Consider the following 25,881-nt stretch of genomic DNA (forward strand, 5'->3'; position numbering starts at 1 on the left):
CGAACCCCTAGTGTAGACCGAGTTAGCAGCTCTCAGCTGGTGGTTGCTTTGGTGCAGCTTCCATGAAGGGTGAGCTTAGGCAATGCAGATTGTGGCTTTGCCCACCTCCAAGAGGGGTTTGCATTGGTGCTGTGCGCTGGTCCCCAGTGGCTGATTCCCATCCTAGACCAGGCTGAGTTCTTTCCTGCTTACGCAGCAGGGATTACGTTTGCTACCCTAAGTGAGAGCAGGATACTGTGTTAGTGGTGACAGATCTCCCAGGTCAGAGCCAGTGGCCAGCGTGAGTGATGCTGCCTTTCTGTCTGGGCCCGTGGAAACAGCTCTGTTCCATCCACACGGTGCCCCAGTCCCGAATGCCAACTGGCTGCATAATTATCCTGCCTCCCCATTACCTGTCTCCAGCCATTTTTCAAGCTGTCTGCGGTGATAACTCTGCTGTTCTTCCTTTTAAACTCGGTCCCTGGGTTTCAAGCTTGTGAGAGACCAACTCGCACGTTAGCCCGTGCAGAACCGAGCGAGAGCTAGAGATGCAGCGTCTCCGAGTGGGACGCGGTGACAGCTCTGCAGTGGGCCCTCTGAACCCCACGTGGTGCAGCTGGTTGGGGGCGGGGCTCTTGGCAGCGTATGGGCGCGAGGGGGAACGTGGAAAAGAAATGGCCTTTTGCGCTTCAGTGGCTGAGTGCTGCCTTGGGGGCAGTTGCAGGCGTGTCAACAACCAGACGCGTCGAATTTGCTTCACGATAATGAAGATACTTCCAGGTCACTGGGCTTAGATAATGGAATCCATGGTCCCTTAGCCCAGCGACCTCTAGGGGGCGGGGTCTGGGCCCCAGACAGGGCCGGCTCTAGGATTTTTGCCGCCCAAAGCAAAAACAATTTTGGCCGCCCCCCCCCCCCCCCCCGTTTTTTAATTACCCCACCCCCGGCCCTGCCTCAACTCCGGCCCTTCCTCAAATCCCCAGCCCTGCCTCCTCCCCCCAGGCTCTCAAGCCTAGGAGGGAGGGGGAGAAGCGGCGCCCGTGCCGCAGCCGCTCGGGATCTCCCCCTCCCTCCCAGGTTTGAGAGCCTGGGAGGGAGGGGGAGACTCCGAGTGGCCGCGGCGCGGGCGCCGCTTCTCCCCCTCCCTCCCAGGCTCTCAAGCCTGGGAGGGAGGGGGAGCAGCGGGCTGTTTCGCGCGCCGCGGCCGCTCGGGATCTCCCCCTCCCTCCCAGGCAGCAGCAGCGGAGGTGAGCTAGGGCGGCCGCGGCACATTTTTAGGGGCGGCATTCTGGCGCCGGCCATGCCGCCCCTAAAAATGTGCCGCCCCAAGCACCAGCTTGTTTTGCTGGTGCCTAGAGCCGGCCCTGGCCCCAGAGACTGTTAAAGGGCCAGCGCAGCAGGACCAGGAGGAGTTTTCAGTTCCCTGTCCTCAGGTCGACAGAAGCGGGCAGCAAGCATAGGTGCTGCACTGCCCCCTCCCGCACAAAGCAACAGGCTGGGGCAGTGGGCATGACCAGCTGCCCCTGCCAGACTCAGACGGGGCTAGAGAGCTGACAGAGGGAAGCTGAGCCACTGGCGGAAGAGGGGAGGGTGTTTGTCTGAGGTCCTGGGATCTTCACCTTTTGGGCCCCAGGAATGGAATTGCTGGGCTCTGGGGATCTTCACCCCCTCCCCCAGCTGAGACAAGGGCAGCATGAGATCGATGACCTGTTCCTAGCTGGGGGTGGATTGTAGTGTGTGGGGGGGTCGGCTTGCTGTGGGCCGCCCCTTTAAATGTAAGAAGTTGGCTTGCCTGTCGGCTAGGGTCATACCTCGCTTAGGGGGTCGTACCTCTCTGACGGAGAGCTGCAAAATCCTGGGGTTGCCTGGACCCGTCGGGAGCCCAGGGCAGAGGAGGGCAGGAGCTGCTTTCCTCACAGCCCTCCAATCCCGTTGCTGATTCCATCTCCGCTGTGCCCCCTCCCGTCCCAGAGCAGTTCTTCGCCCCACGGGCCCACGTACAGGGCTCCAGGTCTGGGGAGCCGGCTTCCCTATCCCTGGAGCTGGGAGGCAGGACAAGCAGTGGGGAGGAAGAAGCCCCCTTCACTCCAACAGCACCAGTCCCCCTTTTGTCCAGCCCCCCCAGCACCTTTGTGTTACCCCCAACCCACAGAGAGACCAAAAACTCTTCCAGTGGGACATGGTGGTTGGAAGGATGATATTGGTGGTGGTTAGTTTCGTCGTCCTGGGCCAAGTAAAGTTGAGCCGCACCACACTGGGGGACAGTGCCATGATGCGGGGACTCAAGATGGAGGGTCTGAGTGTGAGATACAAGCACTCTGCTGTCTCTCTCCTGGAGAGTGCCTGGGTGGTGGTGTTTTGGCTGGAAGCGTCATGCTCTGTCATGTTTCCTCGGTGCGTGCGCGCACAGACACACGCAATCAGCCGTGTTCCGTATGTAAAGATCCCTGTGTAAGAATACCTGACTACCCCTCTGTTCACCGCCCCTCATGATCAGGGTCACCTGCCTGTGAGAGAGGCCCTGTTGGGAAAATGATACGTAAGCCAAAGTTTTCAGAAGTGGCCACTGATCTGGTGTGCCCACTTGAGACAAAGGTGCCTTGAGCTGGACATGCAAAAATGGAGGAACACGAGGTCAGCGGCGACTTTTGGAAAATGTTCACCATCATTGATACGCTGTATAATCTGGAGCTGGAATGGAAGGACCAGCCCAGTGATTGGGACACTGGCCTGGGACATGGGAGCCCCAGGTTCAAGTCGCTGCTCCGCCATGGGCTTCCTGTGTGACCTTGGGCAAGGCACTTAGCCTCTGTGCCTCAGTTCCCCATCTGTAAAATGGGGTCCTAGAGAGGAGTGGGGCACCTCTGGGATAAAACCACCCATTGAAACATTAGGAAAATGATGTCCTATGGCCAAGCTGGTCACAGGACACACAGACATGTAATCTGAAATTGTTGGCCAGGGAACATGGGGGAGGCAGCTGGTATAGCACTGATGAAGACAGGGTATGATAAGAAATGCTATACATATTTGCAATGTACTGTTCAGTTGCTAGATATCTGTGTAGCAGAGTTCCAGACTCTGCATGGTCTCTGGTAAACAAAGGGGACAAAGCTGAAAGTCAAGCTGTATGGAAGCCAGTTTGTACCTGTAGCTGGAGCTGATTTCTTTTAACGGGAAGCATTTACTGAGAAACACTGTGATGCCACAGATCACAGCACATCCCCTGTTCCTGATCTTTAATTAAAATACACATCTTCACTTGTTTTCTTTCCAAAGGAGCTGTAACAGCTTTCCCCATCTGCTTTCGGATAGTAATATCTTTCTGCACTTCCATTTCAGTCTCCCATCCCTTTTAAAAACGTCAGCAGTAAATTGCTTTTCTAGGAGACGTCTCTTGCGTCGGCGGTAGTTATATACTTATTTTGTTGTTGGCAAGTCTGAATTTGGGTTCATTCACTATGAATTCCGATCACTCTTTATTTTCAATTTTTGTTTTATATGTCAGAATTCAAGAGGTGGTGGGGAGAAGGCTCCAGACCTAGGAATGAATAGAGAAGCATTAATCATATGTAAATTGCACCCCTCGGTGGCACTAATATTTTAATCAAAGGAGCTTTTAAATAACACTAAGGTAATAGGTCTACCGTAGGCAAGTCTGAACTGGATTTTTCTTTTTTTAAGATGCACAACGAACAATTGATAAGAGTTTTATTCCCCCGTGGCCTGCCCTCTTTCATCCCATCTTGAATACCTAGAGCAAATAATGTCAATAATGTCATCTTTAATAATAGCCTCCTGACAAAGAGGCGTCGGCTGAGAAGATGACAGCAGCTTCTTTTCAGGGAGAGAGGCACGTTTTATTTTTAGGAATGAAAGCGGCCATAGGTGGGTGGGTTTGTTGTAAAAGCACCAGGGGCCCCGTGAGCCAGGTAAAAACAAGGGGTGAATAGCTGGGGCCTATTTGGAGACCCCGGGCTCTGAGGTTCAAAGGGTTTCTGCTGGAGAAAACCAAACCCTAGATCTTGGTGTTCCCAAGCATGGGAAGATTTTGGATCCAGATCTAGAATTTCCTGACCAGGAACGGAACATTGCAGCTCAGTCCCATCTCTATGATCTTCACGAGCAGCTGCTGACCACCCCCAACGGGGTTGGTGCTCGATGTGTGGCTCTCCATGGGAGCTTTAGGCCCACGACAGAGACCTGTGGAGGGTACTTCTACACCGCAGATGAAGGTGTGATTGCAGTGTGGGGAGATATACCAGCTTTAGCTAGTGAAGACATGACGGTGCAGAATTCGGCCTAGGCTGCCTGCCCCAGTAAAAGCCTGCTGGGGACACTGGGTACCTAGTTGTGTTGCCAACTTCTACCAAGTCTTCACTGCTATCATTACCTGCACCAACTAGATGCAAGCTAGCCCAGGTCTGCCTTCCCACACTGCAGTCACACCTTAATTTGCAGTTATGATGTACTCAGAGTGGTAGAAATTAGTACAGTTGAAGCCAGTGGGGCAGCGAACTTGGCCCTCTGGTTGCAAATGGCTCCTGATGAGGATGGAGATTTGGAGAAGTCACGTGATCACCTTTGAACATTAAAACAAATGCTGTTGATGTGTCTTGGATCCACTTCCCCCCACCATTGTCGTTGTTCAGTCTCTAAGGGTAATATCCAACTGTAGTTATGGCCACACTGACTTGAACAGAGAAAAGGAGTTATAAGCAACGAGGCAACATTAGTAAGTGGGGTGATTTATTTGGCTGGAACTCTATGGCTAGAGAAAATTGATTTGCACATGAGGAGGGGATCTAGAATGTAGTTCTCCCATCAATTTGTGTGATAGGGCTTGGGGGGTTACACAGATAACTTCCATTGTGGGTAACCTCCCTGCCATATCGGGGGGCAGATGGGGAATAGATTTTTCTAGGATAATTCGCAAATAAACAGAAAGCAGCTGGCTAGCTCTGCCTCTGGTTTTATCAGCATGGTTTGCTTAGTGATTCAAACCTTTGCTTCTCAGGCCGCGGGCCTCAAGAACCATGAGCTGCATGCAGGTGTGGGGAGTGGGTCATGAGCCAGCATCCATTTCTCATCTCAGGTTTTCGGCTGAAACGAGTTTGCCTGGTCACTTTCCAGCCGTGCAGCCTGCCCCTGGCGCCGTTGTCAGTTCAAGTTCCATCTCCTTTGAGGTGCTGTAGAAACCGGAATAAATGATATGAGTGTGGAGCAGAGATGGAGCCGTTGGCAAGCAGCCAGGGGTCATGGTGTGAAATAAGCGGTGGCAAATGGCAAAGGAAGTATCAGTTGAAAACGTTAATGCAGATATTCTAGGCATGCTCGTAAATATCCAGCCTTGGGGATAGGCAGATGCAGATCTATTGATTTCTATCTGCCCGGCTATCTAATTGGACGTCGTAATTCTAGGCATTTATGATTTGTGAACATCACCATGGTATGCACTGTCACCGGGTCTGAATCCGCCCCGTTCTCGTTCAGCTTCCCTCCGAGAGGTGTGCCATTTCCTAACACTAAAAAAACCACCCTGCTTATACCTTTTCCATGGCAACCCAGATCACAAACAATGGAGCTCACCAGCTTTTAAGAGGTGGAGGCAGAAAACAGTGTGTGTGTGTGTGTGTGTGTGTGTGTGTGTGTGTGTGTGTGTGTGTGAGAGAGAGAGAGAGAGAGAGAGAGAGAGACGGCATGCACCTGACTTGACACGAAAAGGATTAACAAGCATTGGGAAATGAAAATTACCTTTCAAAGAGAAACTTCAGTTTCCAAATCACCTCCTTTTTCACTAGCATGCTGGATATGTTGGATAATCCCTAGCAGGCTTGAATCTAATTGCTGACTTAAGTAGCAGAAATAATTGGTGGTCACATTTTATAGGCAATACAGCCCATACGTGACTTTAATATCAAGTATCTTAAAAAACGGGTGGAAACAATAAATGATATTGGAAGAGCAGCCCGATTGTATGCTAACAGTCCATGCTGAATACTAAAAAAGGAGGCAAAGCCCCTGGAAGGCACCTTAGTATGGAGTCCTCTGACCTTTCTTCCTCACCCGCAGATTTGCCCAGAAGCCAGCAAGTCGTGAGCTGCTATCACTCCACAGGCCGTCCAATTATTAAAAGACAACCTGGTTCTGAAGTTGCATCTGCTCAGCACATGGAAAAGCCCAGTCTGTCCCCAGCATCCCAGGATCTGCTTCCCTGTACTTAAGTTTTCCCCTCTTTATCCTACAAGCATGAACCCCTTCAGGGCCGGCTCTAGGCACCAGCAAAACAAGCTGGTGCTTGGGGCGGCACATTTTTAGGGGCGGCATGGCCAGCGCCTGAATGCCACCCCTAAAAATGTGCCCCGACCGCCCTAGCTCACCTCCGCTGCCACTCGCGCGCCGCTTCTCCCCCTCCCTCCCAGGCTCTCAAACCTGGGAGGGAGGGGGAGATCCCGAGCGGCCACGGCGCGCAAAACAGCCGTTTTGCGCGCCGCTGCTCCCCCTCCCTCCCTCCCTCCCTCCCTCCCAGGCTCTCAAACCTGGGAGGGAGGGGGAGAAGCGGCGTCTGCGCCGCGGCCACTCAGAGTCTCCCCCTCCCTCCCAGGCTCTCAAACCTGGGAGGGAGGGGGAGATCCCGAGCGGCCGCGGCGCGCGAAACAGCTGTTTCGCGTGCCGCTGCTCCCCCTCCCTCCCAGGCTTGAGAGCCTGTGGGGAGGAGGCAGGGCTGGGGATTTGGGGAAGGGGCGGAGTTGAGGCGGGGCCGGGGGTGGGGTAATTAAAAAGGGGGGGGGGGCCAAAATTGTTTTTGCTTTGGGCGGCAAAAATCCTAGAGCCGGCCCTGAACCCCTTGCCTCAGCCCTCTCCTCCCCCACCCATGTCTTCCTTTGTAAATCCCCAAAGATAGTGGAGGGAAAGAGAAGTGAAGCTGAAAAGCTGGCCCTGTTCATTGGTCTCGAAGGCCCCAGAACCTCTGTGCCTCCCTGGTTCTCCATCCTGCTCCAAATTCTGTGTGAAAAGATTTCCATGCCTGTGCTTATCAAATTCTTTGTGTCTCTCTGTTATTGGCTTTGTGACAGGGTGGTTCCTTCAGCATGTGATCGCTTTGCGCCCCTGACTCCAGGAGTTTATGCTGGGTTCATGGTCCTGCCTTATTTATCCTTGGCATACACTTTGTATGTACGACAGTCTCCAGAGTGAAACCACTCGTGGTCACCTGTATTTGTGGCCATCCTGTGCCTCAACCCAGCTGCAGCCACACCAGGGAACATCTCCAATATCATGAGCTTTCCTCTCTCCGATGTGAACTCACTGTGTGTTATGCAGCCTGCTGAGAAAAGGGCTCCTAGCCACGGGCATGAACCACGTGGCTGCTTCGTGCTGTAATGTAACTGGAAGGGAAGCTGTTCCTCCTGTAACCGAAGGCTGAGCGTCAGTGCTGAAGGCCTTCTGGGGCAGCCAGGCCTATGTTACATGGTCACCTAGTATCATGGGGGGGAAAGGAAGTTCCAGTGGTAGCTGTTAGTGAGTTTCTTCACGTTTGGGATAGACTCAGCAGAGTGCCCGAGGGCTGAATGGGGCATGGAGACTGGCCTAGTGACTAGAGCCCTAGACTGGGACGCTGGAGAGCTGGGGGACCTATTCCTGGCTCTGCTACTGACCTGGGGCAAGTCACCTCCCCGCTCCATGCCTCAGTTTCCCTATCTATAAAATGGGGGAAATGATACTGGGCTCCTTCTTAAAGTGCTTTGAGATCGACAGAGGCCAGGCCTTATGTAAGGGTGGGGTGGGGCTCTTATTTTGGAGGCGAGAATGGTTTTGCGTCAGAAGGCTGAGGTGCATTGCGAAGGCCGTTCAGTGACGCATGTCCTGCCACCGCCCCGTACTGCACCTGTGCTCTGGGCGAAGAGGGGACGGTAGTTTGCAGGGCTGTCAACCCAGCACATTTGGCCAGCCCTCACTTCACTCTTACTGAATGTCATTGCGTCATTGTACTTCACCGCTGCCTCATTAGAGGGCTTGGTATTGTTAACCCCTGGATTTTTAAGCACACTCATAATTGTAGCTTATCCATGCTCGCCTGCATTCAGTGCAAGGCTAAGTAAATAACTTAGGGCTCAGGGCAGCAGAAGCCACGCTGTGGGGCATGGACTAGCTGTAAGTCTTTGCAGTTCATTCCTTAGAGAGCCTAATTCCGATGCCTGGATTCTTCGCCCCCTCCCTCCACCCTCAGTTATCTGATTCCAAGTTCCAGCCCTGACCTCCCTCACTATCTCTGCCCCAATATTCAGGTGCTTGCAATTTCTGCTATGTACTTCCAGTGGGAGAATCCCTGATCCCCCAGGGGTTATGCTGCGAGCGGGGTACCATTAAAAACAGGGGATATGGTTCCCCCCCACACACACATCCCTTTGAGGTTCAGCTACTGGCCACGGAGAAAATTGTTGGCAACTTTATGGTGAAACCGAGGCAGGGCCAGCCGGGTAAAGGCTGAAAGTAAGGTAGCCCATTGGGAAAAAACGTTAAGAAGCGGCCAGATGAAAAGAAGAGAGGTGAGAAGACCAATCCCCGTGAAAAGCAGCTTGGGTCACAGAGCTCTTTTCAAGAGGTGACACAAGGAAATTGCTTTAGGAACAGCTGTGCTCACAGAAAGTCAAGAATTGTTTTGTGACGGCCTTATTCTCTCTGATCCCCGGGGAATGGGGCAACACTTCCAGGTGTTGTACAAGCACCTAGGAAGACACAGCCTCTGCCCCAACGTGCTTGGGCGTTAGCGACAGGCAATGTGTGCGCAGCAGGAGGAGGGGATACAACACAAAGGTAGAGTAAGCAGGAAGATGGCCAGCACGCAATGGGTTAATTCCATAGCTTTCCCCGTCTTCATTATATATACACTGTTGCCAACTCATGTGATTTCTTTATTATTATCAGGGATCTTGTGATATTTTTAATTAAGTCCCCAGTGCCCAGAGTTAGGTGATTATTGGAGACTATCAGCTTTCATTTAAAGGGAAAAAAAAAAAGTCTCTGGCTGTCATTGTTCTGGAGAAAAGGCTGAAAACATGACCCCCTAAAGGTTCGAAAATCAGAGGGCAAATAGCTAGAATCTCAGCTGCATTATTTAAAAAGAAAAAGAAAAAGCACTTGTGATTTTTAAGCCAGTCTCATGATTGTGGGGGCCACCTCTTGTGATTGTGGAGTGCTTGGGCCTGCCAATGGTGAGCTTGTTTCCCAAATGTTAGTTTGGGGGGGGGGTCGGTGTTTATGGGAGAGAGGGGGAGAGGTGTTTGGAGTGAGGGAGGGAAGTGGGGAAAGGGAAACTGAAGCGAAGTCTTCACTACAGAGTTACCGCGTTTGTGGATAACGCAAGTTCAGTCCTCTCAGGTTAGCCTCGCTCCCGTGAGCTGCGCAGAGTGACTGGATTACTACGCGGGGGTCGTATTAGCAGCTGATTCAAGCTGTAACCTGTGCCCCGGACGGGCCAGCCGACTTGAGGTAAAAGCACCACCGCACTTGAGTGACGGGGGTTTGTGTGTGGACGGGACTCAAGTTGGGGGCAAGACTGGAGTTATAACGCAAGTTAACTCAGCAGTGTAGACGAGCCCTGAAGGGGAGGAGACTGTGAACTATTTTGGGGGGGCGGTGGCTGTCTCTCGCTGTGTGTCTGTGCAGCACCCAGCTGTCTCTAGGCCCTACAGTAATATAAATAAATAATATGACGAGGAGAGGGGTGAGAACCCGGCTGAGCCGCATGATGAGCTGGGAAGGTGAGGCCAGGTAGCTGCTTTTCAGGTGCTCCAGCCTGTTTGGCGTGGGGGAGAATAGGCTGTTTAGTCTTTCTCCCACTCAGTGAAGCAAGCGATGCTAAGCCTCTAACCCAGCCTCCTCACTGGGTCCCTGTTGTTCTGAGTAGCCAGCCTCGGAGTCCCTCTCATGAGCTGTTGGGTGAAAGGAAGCCCTCAGGTTGCTTACTCCCCAGTGTAATAAAGCCACATGAGATCTCTAGTGGGCTGGGCACATGATGCTACAAACTACGCACATTGCACTGGAAAAACCGGCTGGGGCTTACGCGCTAACGGCCAGGTCTTGTCCCTGCTAAGTGACCGCATTGCATGTACCGAGTGATCAGTCATGGGTGGCATGAGGGAAGGAGAAAGGGCACAGGACGAGCTCTCTTCCCGCTCAGCAGAGACGACGTAGTTCAGTGGTGCCGCCCAGGGCTGTCTGTAGAGCATAGCTCTGCAGGAGATTTCTCCAGTACACCTGGGGGTCCTGATCTGATGTAGTGCCCCACCTGGGGATATCGCTACTAGAGAAAGGGCCGTCCCTCTATTTTGTGGTGTACTCGGCCGGGGGTTCTGGTTCTGATCTCCGTCCAGCTCTGAGCGCAGAGTGGGGGGGTTCTGGGCTGGGCTGGCTCCTCCAGTTATTGGCACGCATGCAGTAGCTTGTTCCTCCTGCGTGTGATGTACGGAGGGATAGGAAATGCAAACTCCAGCGTTGTGTCTGCAGAGCCGGCAGCTCCCGTCTGCTGGTCCCATCCTCATTCGCTGGCACATGCTGCGCGGGAGGGTGACAAGGGGCGTCTGAGGCTGCTGGGACAGTTACCAAGGTGGGACGACAGGAGGAAAACAAGTCCCGAGTGTGATTTGGGGTAGAGATCAAACACCACAGTGACGGTGTGTCTGGGCGAGGAGAGAGAGGGCATGTCCCAGTCTGCAAAGGAGAGGGGTCGCTGACCTTCTGTGTTGGGAGTGGGAGGGGCTGTGGGGAGAGCTGCTCCCCCCAGAGGTTGATCTAAACCTGATGTAGCAACCGGGTTCCAATGGAGCCTACAATTGTCTGTAGAAAACGTATTTGCTTTGTGCAGTGACTGGAGCGTGATGGAGCCCCGTGCTTCTCCGCCGACAGCCCCCCATGCGCGCACGCAAGTGGCACATTGCCCCAGACGCTTCACCCCGCTGCTCTGGCGTCGGCTGCCAAAGTTGGGTCTGTTCGGGCCACGGCGGGCTTTACAGGATTTGAGAGGAGCCCAGGCCCTTGTGCTGACAGGAGGCAGGGAGTCCTGGGAGTTTGCAATGGGAACCCAGAGCCTCAGATAGTGGGGGGGAAGTGGGTCACTTGGACCCTCAAACAGTAGAAGCAAATGTGCCGTCAGGACGGGCATTGAATGCCACCAAGTGACATTTCATCAGCTTGCTGTATGGTGTAAGGGTTGTCAGACAGCATTGGTCCAGTTAGTCCAGCAGGCAGCCATTGGCTGTGGCTTCAGAAGGTGGTGGGAATAAAGTATCTGGCCAGATATGCAGTGCTGAAGGCAGGAGGAAAATGCCCTCCCAACCCTTGGCTGAATGCAGGGGGAAGAATTTTTGTGTCTATTCAAGTGGATACCAGTCATGAGGCCAGATTCCCACAGGTGCCGATTGGTACCTATTGGGGTTTACAGAACCATCTAAGCAGGTTAGGTGCTTAATTCCTATTGATTTCGAGGTGAGTTAGGTACCTAACCTGCTTTAGATGGTATTATAGACACCTATCTGCATCTGTAGGCCCCTAAACGCCTTTGGAAATTTGGCCCCCAGTCACATTGATGGAATTGCTGATGCCTTTTCATCTGGGGTGATTGCTTTTGTAAGACTATTCTCGGGAAAATAATCCTGCGAGTTTTCATTTGATTGCACATTAGGGGAAGGTTTGTGTGGCCATCCTGAAATCTCTGAGTTCCTGTTTATCACAGCTGGCCATCGGATCAGGATCTGGAAACAGCATGGTGACTCAGGTGGCCTGCGTTGCAGTCCTCGATGAGCCTGGGGCCAGGGGATTTCGACAACACCTCTGGGAGTTAGGCACCCGTTTCCATTGAATTTCAGTGAGAATTGTGTGCCCTGCTCCTTAAAGCCCCTTTGAAAACCACAGCCTGAGTGCCTAAGTAATCCTTGTCTAATAACAGCTCCTCTAGTGACCAAGGTAGACTCTTGGGGAAATGTTCCTGGTTAATGGCATGCCAAAATAACAGAAGCATATTTACAGCTGGATTTTTGTAGCCTCAGGGCCTGATTCTCTCTTGATGGTGTAAATCAGGAATAACATTCACAGGAGTAACTTCAAGTAACACTGAAGTCGGTAGAGTTATGCCGCTGTGAAAGGAGACGGAGACCCATGGGTGGTGGGTCTCCTGTTAGGTGTAGAGCTTGAGAAGAGGATATGAGTATTGAGCAATTTCCATTGACCCAGGCTGAAAAGTTAAAGGGAGAAAGGCAGTGAGGAGATGAGAATTTCATTTCGGTCCAACAAGGAGATAGATAGCTACGACGTCCCAGGATCTGCTGCTCTCCACCAGCTCTGATCATGTGTCCTTGCCGGATTGCTCGGCCGTAATCCCAAGGATGATCTTATCAGATATCCCTCATTTCACTTAGCCTTTGAAATATCCTGTTGATATAACGTTTGATGAGCTTTTCTCCCTCCTCCTCTCCTGCATGCCTTTTAGTGCTCATCTCTGATCCCATTGCCGATTTCACAGAGAGAAAGAACAAAGGGAAACAGATTTTTTTTTAACATGCATTGAGGCAAATTCTGCCCTGTTTTATGACTGAAGCGGGTAGAGTTGTATGGGGAGGAAATCAGCACCAAGTCCAGCCCGTGGTGTTTTGTACATTTACTCCTTGCTCATAGGAATTGCCAAACCAGATCAAACCCAGCGTCCCGTCTCTGACAGTGGCCGGTGTCAGCAGCTGCAGAGGAAGGTGTAAAAACCCCATAGTTAGAAATTGTCTCAAGCCCAGAAGCACGAGGTTAATATCCCTTCCAAAATTTTTGTTGTCATGAATTTTGATAACTCTGGATATGCTTGATATCCAGACAAATATCCCTCTTAAAAACTTGTTACGTTCTCTGCAGCTGCAGATGTGTCCGTTTGTGTGTATTTATAACTACACAGCTGTCAGATTCATGGTTCCCTTGTGTTAGCTGGTGCCCTCTGATCCCTAATCACGTAGCAAAATCCACATTGCTAACTGGATCTTTTCAGTAGAGTGTAAAATAATCCAGGCTTTTTCTATTGCCAGATTGGCTTTATTTTAAGTGTTTGGAGGCTGAGGGTTGGCTCCCTAAATCTCTCTGATAATACAGCATTACCAACCTCAAGGATTCAGAAATCACAAGTGATTTAAATAATCATACGTGTGACGGGTTGGATCACAGAAACCCCCTTGGGAGCTGCCACCTGATGTGCCAAGACTACCCCTGCTTCTGTTTTCCCTGCCAGCTCAGGACTCCAGCACCCTGTCTTGCTGAGCCAGACATGCCCATCTGCTCCAACAAAGACCCAGGGTCTGAATCACTTGCCCCAAAGCTGCAAGTTTACCTGAAAACAGCTCACAGTAGTGTGCTTGTCTTTAGCACTCAGATGCTCAACTCCCAATGGGGTCTAAACCCAAATAAATCCGTTTTACCCTGCATAAAGTTTATGCAGGGCAAACTCATAAATTGTTCGCCCTCTATAACACTGATAGAGAGATATGCACAGTTGTTTGCTCCCCCAGGTATTAATACATACTCTGAGTAAATTATTAAATAAAAAGTGATTTTATTAAATACAGACAGTAGGATTTAAGTGGTTCAAAGTAGTAACAGACAGAACAAAGTAAGTCACAAGCAAAATAAAATAAAATGCGCAAATCTATGTCTAATCAAACTGAATATAGATAATCTCACCCTCAGAGATGCTTCAGTAAGTTTTTTCTCAGACTGGACACCTTCCAGGCCTGGGCACAATTCTTTCCCCTGGTACAGCTCTTGTTCCAGCTCAGGTGGTAGCTAGAGGATTCTTCATGATGGCTCCTCTCTCCGTCTCTTCTGTTCCACCCCTTTATATATCTTTTGCATAAGGCGGGAACCCTTTGTCCCTCTGGGTTTCCACCCCCCCCTCACTGGAAAAGCACCAGGTTAAAGATGGATTCCAGTTCAGGTGACATGATCACATGTCACTGCAAGACTTCATTACTCACTTGCCAGCACACACATATACAGGGAGACTCACAGGTAAACAGCCATCTGCAGACAATGGGAGTCATCAAGATTCCAAACCATCATTAATGGCCCACACTTTACATAATTACAATAGGCCCTCAGAGTTACATTTTATATTTCTAGTTTTAGATACAAGAGTGGTACATTTATACAAATCAGATGATCATACTCAGTAGATTATAAGCTTTGTAATGATACCTTACAAGAGACCTTTTGCATGAAGCATATCCCAGTTACGTTACATTCACTTATTACCGTATTTTCTCTAAAACTATCCCAGTTACATTATATTGACTTATTATCAAGTTTTTATAAAACCATATAGACTGCACAACGTCACAATACGATTGCAGAAAAAAGAGGTTCTTTTTCATTATTTCAGTTTTTTGAGCCCTTAGGGGTCATCTTTTCAAGCTCTTCTCAGCAGCCAGGAGGACTAGAAACATCCTTTATTCTTTTGTAGATGAAAGGTGAGATTCTTCACAAAATTCCCTGCCTCCAGAAGCTGTGGCTTTAAGGAAAACACTCGATATAACAGAACGCATGAAAAATGCAGTTTTGGGAGGACTGAAACTATTCACGAATTTGGGTCGAATCTGGTGAATCATTTCAGCCACACACAAAAAAGAAGAAAAACCTGAAAACAAACATTTCAAAAAGGGTTGAAACGGTTGGTTTAGACTTTTGTTTCGAATGACATTTTCAAAACGAAATGCTGGCTTGAAATGACATTGTTAGAACAAAATGTAGATTTGAACATACATTGCAAATGCGATGTTCGACCCCAATGAATATACATATATTTTAATTTCTGTTCACAAGAAAACAGATTTTTCTGGTTTGGCTGAAAATCAGTGATTCACTCAGCTCTGGTGGCCAGCAGCAGCTGCTCCAGGGGAAGGAGTAAGAACCTCACAGTAGGCACAAGTGGGGTAATCTGCTCATAATGAAATATACTTCCTAGCCCCCATTGGGTAGGGGTTAATTTATGCCCTGAAGCATGAGGGTTTATATCCATTTCAAAACACTTGTTATTAAAAAAAAATAGCATTATTGTAAGTCTGAATTTTCTTGTTATTTACATAAACTTCGCGTCCTTTTTTGAATCCTCTTAAACTCTTAGGCTATGTCTACACTGCAATAAAAAACCCACAATACCGAGTCTCAGAGCTCAGGTCAATTGAGTGGGACTCGCAGGGCTCAGGCTGCAGGGCTAAAAATAGTAGTGTTGACGCTCGGGCTGGAGCCCAATCCCTGGGACCCGCCCCCCTCGCAGGGTTTCAGAGCCCAGGCTCCTGCCCACGCCTGAATATTTACATCACAGTTTTGAGCCCTGTGAGCCCGAGTCAGCTGACCTGGGCCAACTGCGGCTGTGCCGTGGGTCTTTTATCTCTGTGTAGACGTATCCTTAGCATCAGTGATAATTTGTTAGCAATGAGTTTGCGGCTGATCAGTGTTTTTCTTAAACTGGGGCTGGAACCGTGGGACCCATTTTTAATAAGTCAGGGTGGGTCACTTATTCACCTAATACATGTACTTCCTTTCGTCTTAGCTGTTCTGAGTGCCCGTGGGCGCCACCCCATTTTTCCTAAGACTCCGCCCCCCTCCAAAGTTCCCCCAGGCAGGGAGGGGCTCAGATCTGGGTGGTTTGATCCAAGCCCATGTCTGATCAACATAGAGCAAGTCAGCTGTGAATATCACACACGGATGCATTGTATTAATTTCGCCAAGGGCGTCAGCATAGCCCAGTCTCTGGCCAGCGTTAAATAAAGTCTGGGGTTGGGTATACAGAGACCTCAACCAGCTGAGTACCGTGGCAAAAACACCATTAAACATCCTTTGAGCCTTTTATTAAAGATACAGAAAAGAAGGGGAAAACAGTTAAAACATTTGAAATGTAAAGCAGTGAGTCAGGCTTCCCTGTTTAACAGCATTTCTTGTTCCCTTTCCCTGTAGCTAGAGAGAGTTTGAAAAGGAACCCCCACCCCCCTTTTTGACACACTCTTCGATGGTATCAAAGCTAGTAACAACTGTACTTTTGGGGCAAAGAGAAATTGGTTGAGATGGGCTGGAGCTGCCGTTAAATTCAGTTTTTGAATTTTAAACTCCCTTGTTTGACAGTGTCCAGATGGTAAGGACGGTCATCCCAGGTGGTGGTTGGAATTCAGCTGAAACCAGTAGGGGGAAGCAATGTCATCTGGCTCCCGCTCTCTGGCCTGGTCTGGTCAGGACATCTCTCAGGATCAGGGTGAAAAAGGCCTGAGGTGCCAAGAAACGGTGGCGGTGGAGCCATGATGCTGCAGCAGTCTCTGTCTTTTCTTCCCAAGAGTTCCTCCCCCCCAAAAAAAGTCTCTTTCCCACAAAGGGAATGGTGGGTGGAATAGCCCATCCCCTGATAATTTTGTCCACCAATTAGGTCTAATATCCAACTCACCCGTTTTGGGTTCATTAACTTCCAGCTCCATGTCATCTGTTTTTAAGAAGCATCATTTCAACAGTCCTTGGATTGTATCAACGTGGCCTTTTTGGTTTAAACTAAAATAGTTTCTCTCTCTGGTTCTCTTGCACCTGTTTAGAATATGCTTTATTATATGTTACTGTGATAAATTTTTACAGATGAACTCACAATTAGGGTAGATTGGTAGGCCCAGTTACCACAACAGACCCTCCTTGGAGCCCCCATCCCTGGAAAGGGCACCAGTGCCCAGCCAGCTAATGACTGGATGTTTCTGTAGAAGAGGATGGAAGAACAAAAGCAGGATTTCAATGGTGCTTACAAATAACTTCAGACAAAACCATTAACTTTTCACACCAGCTTAGGATCTTAAAGAGGCATGAGATAAAAAAGCCTGTGAGCGGAGTGTGTGGAGTTCATTATAATTATGGGCATGTTTGAATCTGTATGGTTATAATCGGTGGTGTTTTTGCATGGAATTAAATCTTTTGATATTAAATGTTCTCTATTAGCCAGCACGCAAGACATGTCAGCTGCGAGATGCATCAGCTTGAGTGATTCAGGCTCTGAATAGGACAGCTGGTTCTCTGGTGATTAGGGTGACCTCTGAGCATTTAATGTTGACCCTCAAAACATCTCGCTCCCCCCTCAAATACGTTTCCTCCAGATCTTGCAGTGTTGGTGGAGAAGAGACAGTCCTTGGTTGTAATGAATGTTAAAAGGATGCTGTATCAAGGCTGCTGGACACAGTCAGATCTTTTGGTTCTCTCTGGCTCTCATACTTCCAAGGGGACTAACATGGCCAATGCTGATTTTTGTCACCATCGGGGCCTCCCTAAGGGTATGTCTACACTACAGGATTAATCCGAATTTATATAATTCGAATTTAGGAAACCGATTTTATAAATTCGAATGTATTCGGCCACACTAGGCACCATTAATTCGGTGGTGTGCGTCCAAGCTACCGTAGTAGCATCGATTTCCAGAGCGTTGCATTGTGGGTAGCCAATAACATCTAATTGCCAATAACATCGAATTGCGGCCACACTAACCTTAATTCGGATTAACAATACCGATTTTGACGCTACTCCTCTCGTCGAGGAGGAGTACAGAAATCGAATTAAAGGGCTCTTTAATTCGAATTAAATGGCTTCGTTGTGTGGACGGGTCAAGCGTTAATTCGAATTAAAGCAGCTAAATCCGAATTAAAGTCGTAGTGTAGACCAGGCCTAAGTCCAGGCCTGGAGTGAGTCCACGTGGAAGGGACTGCTGATTGCACTTTAGGACCTGCATGTCCTTTCGTTGCATACAGATCCATGTAGGCCATCCGATAGGTGTTATGGAGTTGTGACCCCTGCAAAATACTTCAAAAACGATGGCACTTCCCTTTGACCAGCCCAGGAGCCACTCTGACATTGGAGAACTTCCGAGGGAGGGAACAGAATGAAAGGGTGCCGTCAATTCTGACAAAGATCAGAATGCAGCAGCTGATTTAATAACACTGGCCATCAGGAGCACATCACTCCATTAATCTCTTTGCTTCACGGGCTACCCTCCAAACACAGAGTCAGATTCAGGGTGTCACTTCAGATCTTCAAAGCCCTCTGTTGCATTGGCTCAGAGTTCTGGACCTTACTGCTTTCTCAGCAAAGAGCTAAAGCAGTGATGGGAGGGGAAGGCAAATAGGGAGTGATGGGAGGGAGAGGCATGTTCCAAATCCAACTGAAGGTGACACAGAAGCTTTTTTCACCCTACCTATAGTTGTGGGGGACGTCAGAGATTTTGCGTCTCCATCGTGACAACTGCAAAGTTTTGACTAGTGGATCACCTCTTGGTGATGGACAGTCTGACTGAATTCAAGCTGCCTCCTCCTGGAGAGCATTGGGTATCTCTCACTCCATCTTCATGAATAGGACTGCTCAGATCCATGGATACAGTATCCGAGAGGCTCTGGGGATCTTTTGGCTAAGTCTGACTAGGTTTCGTTGACGGAGTTTTGGGATGTACCTGTCTGATGGACCTTTGTAAAAGCCATTGGGGAGAGCGTGGTTCTGATACTGATGAGGCTATTTAATGCTTCTCTTTTTTAAGGCAAGATGCCACTTATCCCATAAGCGGTTAGTCTTGACACTAACCAATATCCACCATGTCTTGAACCTCCCTCTGTGGGGAAGGTTATTGAGAAGATCAATAGTAGCAGGTCTACACTAGCATCCTCGAAATTCTCCCAGTTTCCTTATTCCTTGTAAATCTAGTCTCTCTCTAGCATGGAGACCGCACTGGACTTTTGGTTCCCCGTCAGTCAACAAAGATCAGCCATCTATGTTCATTTTCTCAGACAGTTCAGTAGTTCTTGATATGCTTGACCATGAGGACATAAGTGGATGTGATTGCTTTCGAGTAGAATCTGCTCATGCCTCTCAGCACCCCTGAGAGGGAATCACTGATTTCTTCTGAGGGCTCTCCTGTGGGGTTCCCTCACCCATCCCGTCTGATGGGTGCCAGGCTGCTGGGGAAGACTGATGGTTAGATATTTGGGCTGCAGCAGCATCTGTTTGCTGATGATCCTCAGCTCCCTTTGTCATAGAAGCTGGATTCTACACTCTACTTGCTTTACCCAGAGCCCTTTGATGAAAGTAGGGTGAATTGAGCTTGTTTGTCTGTGAACCAGACAACAGAGGTGATGCTGGAAGGAAGGGGGCAAATGTCTGGAGGTATTGAGAGGCTGGGACTGATCTCTCTGTGAAGAGGGGCATAACAGGCCTTAGTCTTCGCAGATTGCAATCCTGAGGTCTTATTGGATCCATTAGTGCTCTTGGTCTCCAAAGGTGCCTCATAATACTGTCATCTTCAGCTGATCCAGAAGCTGCTTGGCCCTTCCTCTCTGAAGTGGCCCATACCACAATTATCCACTTCCAGGCTGGCCTGCTGAAATGAGCTTTCTTGGGGTTACCTTTGAAAGCCTATTTCACCTACGGCCCAGCTCAGCAAGGTGCCAAGTCCCTTCAAAATCCCATCGATTTCAATGAGCGCAATGGGCGCTCAGCATCTTGCAGGATCAAGCCCCTGGTAGAGAGTGCAGCTGCCTGGTTATTAAATGAGCCAGGACAACGCGAGCATCAAATGCCTGTGCTCTGTGTTCTGCACTGGCTTCCTAGCGACCTTTCGGGGCAATTCAAGTGGTCTTGTCTACACAGTGGCTCTGGTCCCTGATAGCTGCCAGACTCCTTTATACCCCACTGAGGCAGTAACAGGCCACTAGACTGCTCTTGCTGTCTTCCCGGATAGCTGAACCCCAGAAGGCAGGCCACAGGGCCTTCTCAGAGGGGAGCCCTTACTTGGAACTCTCCAAAGCTTGAGTCTGGTTCCTTTTAAGAAGCTGTGCAAGATACATCAGTAAGTGTCATTGCAGTTGACAAGGAATGGTAGCTGGAGTGAGGCTCAGCCTTGTTTGGTAGCTGCATCAGTTAAGCAGTTTGAAGCTTGTCTCTTTAATGTTCATAACCAAACAGCATATGGTAGGGAGTTACAGTAACTCCTTGCTTAACGTTGTAGCTCTGTTCCTGAAAAATGGGACTTTAAGCGAAACGATGTTAAGCGAATCCAATTTCCCCATAAGAATTAATGTAAATGAGGGGGTTAGGTTCCAGGGAATTTTTTTTCACCAGACTATACACACACACACACACACACACACACACACACACACACACACACACACACACACACACACACACACACACACACAGTATAAGTTTTAAACAAACAATTAATACTGGTACACAGTGATGATGATTGTGAAGCTTGGTTGAGGTGGAGGAGTCAGAGGGTGGGATATTTCCCAGGGAATGCCTTACTGCTAAATGATGAACTAGCACTCGGCTGAGCCCTCAAGGGTTAATTCTCACTCTACAAGGCAGCAGGAATGGAGGGAGGGGAGAGAGCATCGCAGACAGAGACACACACCATGTGTGAGAGAGAGAGATGCACATTTCCCCTTTAAGTACGCTGACCCTACTCTTAAGTACACTGCCTTGTTAATTAGATCAGCTTGCTGAGACTGCAGCTGCTGCCACAAGCTCCCTCTGTCCTGAGCCCTGTCATGTGTCCCCCCTGCTCTATGGAAGATGGGGTAAGCAGGGTGCAGGAGCAGGGGGGAGGGGGACACCCTGACATTAGCCCCCTTTTTCCTCTCCTCCCCCCCCCCCCAGCAAGCAGGAGTCTCGGGGAGCAGCTCCAAGGCAGAGGGCAGGAGCAGCACATGGCAGTGGGGGGGAGGGACAGCTGAACTGCCAGCAGTTGATAGCCTGCTGGGCAGCTGCTGCACAGGGAACTTAGGGGAGCGGGGAGCTGATAGGGGGCTGCTGGTCCACCCTGGTTCCAAGCCCCCACCAGCTAGCTCCAACAGGCTGCTCTTCCTGCAAGCAGTGGACAAAGCAGGTGGCTGCCAAACAACGTTAGAAGGGAGCATTGCACAACTTTAAACGACCATGTTCCCTAATTTATCAACAACGTAACAACAACGTCAACCGGGACGACTTTAAGTGAGGAGATACTGTATGTCCATGAATAGATGCATACATATGAGCAAAGATAGCACCAGTAATTATACTAAGAAATACAGGTGCTACCAACCTGCATGCTTCAGGGCATAATCCAATCACCAGGTGGGGTCAGGAAGAAATTTCCCCTTCCTGGGAAAGCATTGCAAAATTAAGCATATCACTGTGAGTTTGTGCCTTCCACCTAACACGTGGATTTGGGTGTTACTAATAAACTAGATTGTATGGGTCCCATTGGTCTGATCTAATCATTGGTCTAGGTAGGTCTGTGACAGTAAGCCTTTTCTAAGCTCAAATGAACTGTTTTTTACTTATATGGGGTTTGTTTCTCATGAAGAGAGTGAGTCTGGTCTGAAATACAGTCAAATCCTGGCACATGGGCTCAGTCCTCTGTGTTTTACTGGCAATTTAGGGCGTACCAGAAGCAGCCAAATGATAACTGACTTGAATGGGATTTCTCCATTTCTGCACCAAAGTTTTGCCTTAACTAGAAGTGACACAGAGAGCAGGGCCTCTGTCTCAAGCTGTTACATCTCCGCTGGCAGCACCGGAGGTTGATAGGAGAGAAATCACGGCTCTTGCTCTGTCAAGTAATCTCTTCCGGCCTGCTTAAGGAAGGGGGGAAGAGCTCAAATGCTTGTGCATCACTGAGTCATCTTGCACCACTTGGAATGACGTTGTCATGGAAATGTCATAAGCAAATTCACATCCACCTTGAGGGTGTCCGACCTCTTTGCAATTGCACAGCCATTTTCACTGGTGTGTGTGTATGTGTGTGTGTGTGCACGTACACACACACACACACACACACACACACACACACACACAATCTCACTCGCCACAGAACTGCATGAAATAGTTCTGTTGCTGGATATGACTCACCCTAGAACTGCATGAAATTGTCCTGGTGCTGAATATAGCGAGCGATGGCTGTAAGTCCAGAGGAGTACTCACCAAGGACGTGGGGCTAGGGTTATTTCCAATATAGCTGACTTCCTGGAGTTTATACGGAGGATGATGTTGGCCCAAGGAGTAGAGGCCTAGAGCAGGGGTCAGCAACCTTTCCGAAGTGGTGTGCCGAGTCTTCATTTATTCACTCTAATCGAAGGTTTCACGTGCCAGTAATACATTTTAACGTTTTTAGAAGGTCTCTTTCTATAAGTCTATAATATATAACTAAACTATTGTTGTGTGTAAAGTAAATAAGGTTTTTAAAATGTTTAAGAAGCTTCATTTAAAATTAAATGAAAAGGCAGAGCCCCCCAGACCGGTGGCCAGGACCCGAGCAGTGTGAATGCCACTGAAAATCAGCTCGCGTGCCGTTTGGGGTTTTTTTCTTTTAGAAACAATGGACTGACCCAGTGGGAGTGGGGAAGGTTGACCGTAAACAGTTGAGTTGGAACCACGTGGTGTTTGCTCGCTGCTATAGCATCAGGAGCTGGCTATTACTGGGTGACAGTCACCCCCGGGCAGAGGGTCGGCACACAGCCCGTGGACTCCTGGTGGGATCCCAAAGCTTGGTGCACATCTACATTGCAATTTTACAGCCCCATAAGCCAGAGTCAGCCGACATGGGCCAGCCGCGGCTGTTTAATTGCAGTGTAGACATACCGCTCAGGCCATTGTAAACCCTTTATTGAGAGCTGGAGTGATACTCGGGCCATTTGCTGGCTTTCTGCTCACGGCGATTTTGCCCTTGGTGAATAGAATGGATGGAAGTTGCGTAGTCCAGTCAATGGCATAGCAAGCTGGGGAGATGTGGACTGTCTAGCACAGTGGATCGGTAATGGGCTATGGAGAAGAGCAGCGTGTAAATTACCAGGTTGGGTTTGTCTGGGTTTTGGCTCATGTTGCTTCTCACACCCCTTGAGCAAAGTTGAATCTTGAACTCCCTGTGATGGAGGCAAAACTCGCACTGAAATGGGGCAAGTTTTGTTAATAACAAGCTCTAGCTCTTCTCATCAGTGCAGCTCAAAGTGCTTTATACAGGAGGCCAGGATCACTGTCCCCATTTTACAGAGGGGGAAACTGAGGCACAGAGACTGAGGCACCCAGCAGGCCAGTGGCAGAGTCTCAGTCTAGTGCAGTATCCACTATGCCACACTGCCTCCTCAAAGCAATTGAACACTGCAGATCCCAGGGGCTCACGAGAATTGGTTTCACCCAGTGGCTCCACTAATGGTTCTGCTACAGGTATCGAATATTTATCAAATGTCCACTTAACAAAGATTAAACAGCCACTGCTCTGACCTGTTTGTCTTAATGGGACAAACACAGGCAACGAGCAATACAAGAGGAAGGGAAGAGGGTGAGAGTGAATAAAGATCACGAGAATTGTACTAAGTTTCATAGAAGACTCGGGACCAGTTGTGCAAAGGTGCATTTGGAACGCTTTGAAAACAGACCAGCTTCTAGGCGGGTGACACCTGGGAACTAGATAGTTCTTAGAAGCCGGGAGATGGGTGCGGTAGAGGGCGCTAACCCAGGGGTGGCTTCAGTCTCAGGGCTTTCCTCCGGGTGAGTCAGCCATTGTCAGTGGAGATGTGGGTAGGCTGGGAGCAAATGTCCAGAGAGTCAGTGAGGAAACCGTAAGGGAGGTGGCTGGGGGGGCGACCAGTGACCAGGAGAGATGTTGGCTTGAGGCGCTTCCTCATGGAAGGGTGGTTGCAGGAGTGTAAGGCAACTCAGAGGAGACCGAGTCTCATGGCGAATGAGGGGGAGAGAGGTCTGAGGAGGTGAGTAAGGGGTCTACAGGGCTTCGGAGCAGTGGGTTGATGGAGGATGGGTATAGCTGGATGGGATGGTGGATCGTGAGGAGACACTGACCCACATTTTCTGAAATAGGAGCCTAAAGTTAGGTTGCAAAGTTTATGTTCAGGCACCTATGGGTGGGGTTTTCAAAGTGACATAGGAGCGCAAGTCCCATTGAAAGTGAATCTCATTGAGAGTCAGTGGCGCTTATGCTCCTAAATCACTTAGGCTCTTGATGTGCCTGTATCATATGGGAAAGGCATCTGCAATCTCTCAGCCCTGCAGTTGCCCAGTCACGTGGGCTGGGGCTGTGTTCGTGTTAACCCTTTCCTCTCCCCATCGAGCAAGTCTTTGCGGGGGAGTGCACGGGGCTGGGAGAAGCCTGGAGCCCATAACCTACCCGCAGCGCCGTGTCTGATTTCACTCTCGGCTCTGTCTCCCCAGCAATACTTCATCCTCCTGATCATCACGGACGGCGTCATCAGCGACATGGACGAGACGAGACACGCCGTGGTGCAGGCCTCCAAGCTGCCCATGTCCATCATCATCGTGGGGGTGGGCAACGCGGACTTTGCAGCCATGGAGTTCCTGGATGGGGATAACCGCGTGCTCCGGTCGTACACCGGCGAGGAAGCCATGCGGGACATTGTGCAGTTTGTTCCCTTCCGCGAGTTCCGCAGTGTAAGTGCAGGAGGCTTTGCTGTGCCCGCCAGACCCAGTCCATTTCCAGCAGGGTGTAAGTCAGCCACAGAGACCCATCCCTGGGGGAATCTGCCTCAGAGCTGGCGTGCTCTGTTTATTTCCCTAGTTAAAGAGGAGGGGAGAGGCTCATACGTTTAGTGCTGTAGAGCATTCTAGGTACTTAGGCTGTGGGGTGCAGCTGGTAGCACGCCCAGCTCAGAGTCAGAGGCCTCTTGCTAGACTGGGAGTCCTACGCAGTTCTCACGTGGTGCATTGCTGCAGATGAGACGTTGGGGACGTTACTGGCATTTTCCAGACTGCCAGCAAAATCAAAGCGCAGATAAGCGTGAGTCTGGGCAGCAAGGCTTGCCACTTGCCTCTGTTTTGCAGGCCGGAGCAAAGAGAGCGTAAGTGACGCTGCCCAAGCTCACAAAGCAGGTTGGTGGCAGCACTGGGGTTATAACCCGGAATCCCTGACTTCCAGACCTGGGCCATAACCACTAGGCAATTCTGCCTCCTCTGCATGGAAGCTTTTCAGACTCCATAGGGGCTAATGTGAAGTTCCTGCTGTCCAGCGAGCAATCCCGTACAATAGCGCTGTGAGGATAGTCCCAGTGTCTGGGCCATCATCCCTTCTCCCTTCAGAGCAGCTGCTGCTGTCCGAAGCTGTGTGAGAGCTATTAGCGAGTGTATACTGCCTACGCAGTCACTGCAGGGTAACCGTCTGACTCAACACTCTAAGTGCTTTGGGATGCCGGGAGAAAGAGAGGCAGGATACCAAGGCACATTCTCTAACCTATCAGCCCCGCTGGCCTCCATTGTAGTGGTGAGTGGGCGTGATCTAAAGCCACCGTGGCAACAGTTACCTTCTCTACCAGCACCTGGGCTTGCATGAAAACCTGGTAACCGTAGGTGGGCCTACACCCACCCTGGTAATTGTACATGGGCCTTAATACCAGCCCAGGGACCCGCTGGGGCAGCTGCTGGGCACAAGAAATCATTTGGCCTGTTTGTTCTTTTTTCATACAGGCACCTAAAGAAACTTTGGCCAAAGCGGTGTTGGCAGAACTCCCCCAGCAAGTCGTTCAGTATTTCAAGCATCAAAATCTGCCTCCCCTCAGCTCGGAGCCAGCGTAGCGCTGGGAGCATCGGTGTTGTCTGCATGTTGCCGGTTTCCGGAGGGTGCATGTTTCACATGCTTTTAAACCTTTGTACTCTTTTAATTTAATTAGTTTATTTTATTAAAAACTCTCCAACCCGGAGAAGCAGCTGAATTGGCGTCGTACGTTCCCGGGCCAGGGTAACAGTCATGGGCAGAACGGAGACCTCTCCTGCCTCCCTCCAGTCACTTTTAAGTATTGAAGGTACTTTGTATAATTTCAGTGGAATGGGTTGAAAATTTTTACAGATCAGAACTTGCTTTTT

At 49.8% G+C, this 25,881-nt stretch overlaps 1 protein-coding gene and 1 non-coding gene across 2 annotated transcripts in view; both read left to right on the forward strand.

Annotated features, from left to right (window-relative positions):
* The window catches only part of CPNE2 (copine 2), a 131,951-nt gene extending 106,358 nt beyond the window's left edge, over positions 1-25,593 (forward strand). The window contains exons 14-15 of the mRNA XM_065416363.1: positions 24,220-24,456; positions 25,486-25,593. Coding sequence (XP_065272435.1) covers positions 24,220-24,456; positions 25,486-25,593 — 345 coding nt within the window. The remainder of the gene's footprint in view (positions 1-24,219; positions 24,457-25,485) is intronic.
* Positions 10,396-10,537, forward strand: LOC135889069 (small nucleolar RNA SNORA57). Its single transcript, XR_010561911.1, has one exon. It is a non-coding gene; the product is annotated as a small nucleolar RNA SNORA57 (small nucleolar RNA).
* Positions 25,594-25,881: the final 288 nt, after the last annotated feature.

The sequence above is a fragment of the Emys orbicularis genome, chromosome 14 (assembly GCF_028017835.1).
Source record: "Emys orbicularis isolate rEmyOrb1 chromosome 14, rEmyOrb1.hap1, whole genome shotgun sequence".
NCBI lineage: Eukaryota > Metazoa > Chordata > Testudines > Emydidae > Emys > Emys orbicularis.